Source organism: Pterocles gutturalis, unplaced genomic scaffold (genome assembly GCF_000699245.1).
Source record: "Pterocles gutturalis isolate BGI_N339 unplaced genomic scaffold, ASM69924v1 scaffold658, whole genome shotgun sequence".
Taxonomy (NCBI): Eukaryota; Metazoa; Chordata; class Aves; order Pterocliformes; family Pteroclidae; genus Pterocles; species Pterocles gutturalis.
Window position 1 is genome coordinate 2,863 of NW_010122591.1, and position 1,869 is coordinate 4,731.

Genomic DNA, 1,869 nt, shown 5'->3' on the forward strand with positions numbered 1-1,869 from the left:
GCCGCCGCGGTTCGTCTGCTAGCGGCCAGGAGCCTGCAGTCGGGGGCAGTCGCTGCGTCTTGGTGATTTTTCTGAGCCGGGGGACAGCTCCGTCCTCCCCGAAAATCGCATCGAGTCGCGTCTCTGCGTCACGGAGGAAATATTTCGGGCTGGGTTGCAGCCAGGAAGGAGCGTGACGTTTCCTTCTCGGCGCCGATCAGGGCTGGGATCGGGATTGGGGTGGTCGGGATGAGCGCTGAAAGTGCTGAATTATTTTTTTTTTTTAATTTTTTCCACCTGGCAGCCTTGGGGAGCAGTACTACAGGGACGCCATGGAGCAGTGCCACAACTACAACGCCCGGCTGTGCGCTGAGAGGAGCGTCCGCCTCCCTTTCCTCGACTCCCAAACCGGCGTGGCCCAGAGCAACTGCTACATCTGGATGGAGAAGCGGCACCGAGGGCCGGGTACGGCGGGGAAAACGCCGCGACGGGGACCAGGGGAGGGTTACGGTCGCCTCGGATAATTTTTTTTGGGTTTGTTTGGGGTTTTTTTAATTAGGTTTAGCCGCCGGGCAGCTTTACTCCTACCCCGCGCGCCGCTGGAGGAAGAAACGCCGCGCTCATCCTCCGGAGGACCCGAGGCTTTCCTTCCCTTCCATCAAACCCGGTAAATCCTTCTCGCCGCTGATTTTTTCATGCGCGACGGGGTTGGGAGTTTTGAAATATCGCGTCCAAACCTCACCGGATGATGGTAAAACGGGATCTTGGCGCGTGCCGACGTTCCACACGGATTTTTTTTCTCCTTTTCTCCCCGCCGCTGGCTCCTGCAGACGCGGACCAGCCCCTGAAGAAGGAAGGGCTGATCTCGCAGGACGGCAGCAGCCTGGAAGCCCTGCTGAGGACCGACCCCTTGGAAAAACGGGCGCTGCCGGATCCCCGCCTGGACGACGACAGCCTGGGCGAATTCCCCGTCACCAACAGCCGGGCGCGGAAGGTACGACCGGGAGAGGGGCTCCTCCTTTCCCTGCTTGTGCAAAAAACCACCGACGTTTCCACGGCACCGCTCTGATTTTCCTCCTGCCTCTCTTCCCCTCTGCTTTCTCCGCGTCTTTTAGCGGAGGAAAGGGAGTTGGTGGCCCCAAAATTCAGGAGTTTGTGGCCCCAAAATTCAGGGGAAGGGAGTTTGTGGCCCCAAAATTCAGGAGTTTCTGGCTCAGAAATTCAGGAGAACGGAGTTATTGTCTCTAAAATTCAGGGGAAGGGAGCTTTTGGCCCCAAAATTCAGGGGAAGGGAGTTTCTCCCCAATTTTTCCCCCTTTCCCCTCGCTCCGTACCGAGGATTTCCCTGCAGTAACCCCTCTTCCTCTTTCCCAGCGGATTCTGGAGCCGGATGATTTCCTGGACGATTTGGATGACGAAGATTACGAAGAAGACACGCCGAAGCGGCGAGGGAAGGGGAAAGCCAAGGTGAGGGCAGTGACGAGGCTCCCGCCGTTCTTCCGGTCGCGATTCCCGGAAAATCTGAGCCTCTGCCGGCGCTGAAACACCGCGTCCGTGTCAAACCTCAAACCGGGGAAATCGGCGGCGGGACGAGCGTCCAGCAGCCATTCCGCGCTGTTCCCACTACGTGGCACTGTCGGATTGCCGGTGTTCTCCTCCCTGCCACTCAGCAGCCTTCTGGGCCCAAATTTTGCCTAAATTTTGGCTTTTCCCCCCCCTTTTTTCTTTTATTCCAGGGCAAAGGCGTTGGAGGGGCTCGGAAGAAACTGGATGCGGCGATATTAGAAGATCGGGATAAACCCTACGCTTGCGACAGTGAGTACCAAAAACTTCTCCTCGCCGCTGAGGGCCCGGGAGCAGAGCTGGGCTGCCTTTTTTTTTTTTTTTTTT

The 1,869-nt window shown here is 57.7% G+C and overlaps 1 protein-coding gene across 1 annotated transcript; it reads left to right on the forward strand.

The window, feature by feature from the left end:
- Positions 1-290: 290 nt before the first annotated feature.
- DPF2 (D4, zinc and double PHD fingers family 2) lies at positions 291-1,827 on the forward strand (the record flags this gene model as incomplete). The annotated part of the gene is made up of 5 exons (XM_010077547.1): positions 291-444; positions 539-646; positions 810-973; positions 1,354-1,446; positions 1,716-1,827. Coding segments are annotated over exons 1-5 (610 nt in total), but the record flags the coding sequence as incomplete, so codon positions are not given.
- Between the last annotated feature and the right edge of the window lie 42 nt (positions 1,828-1,869).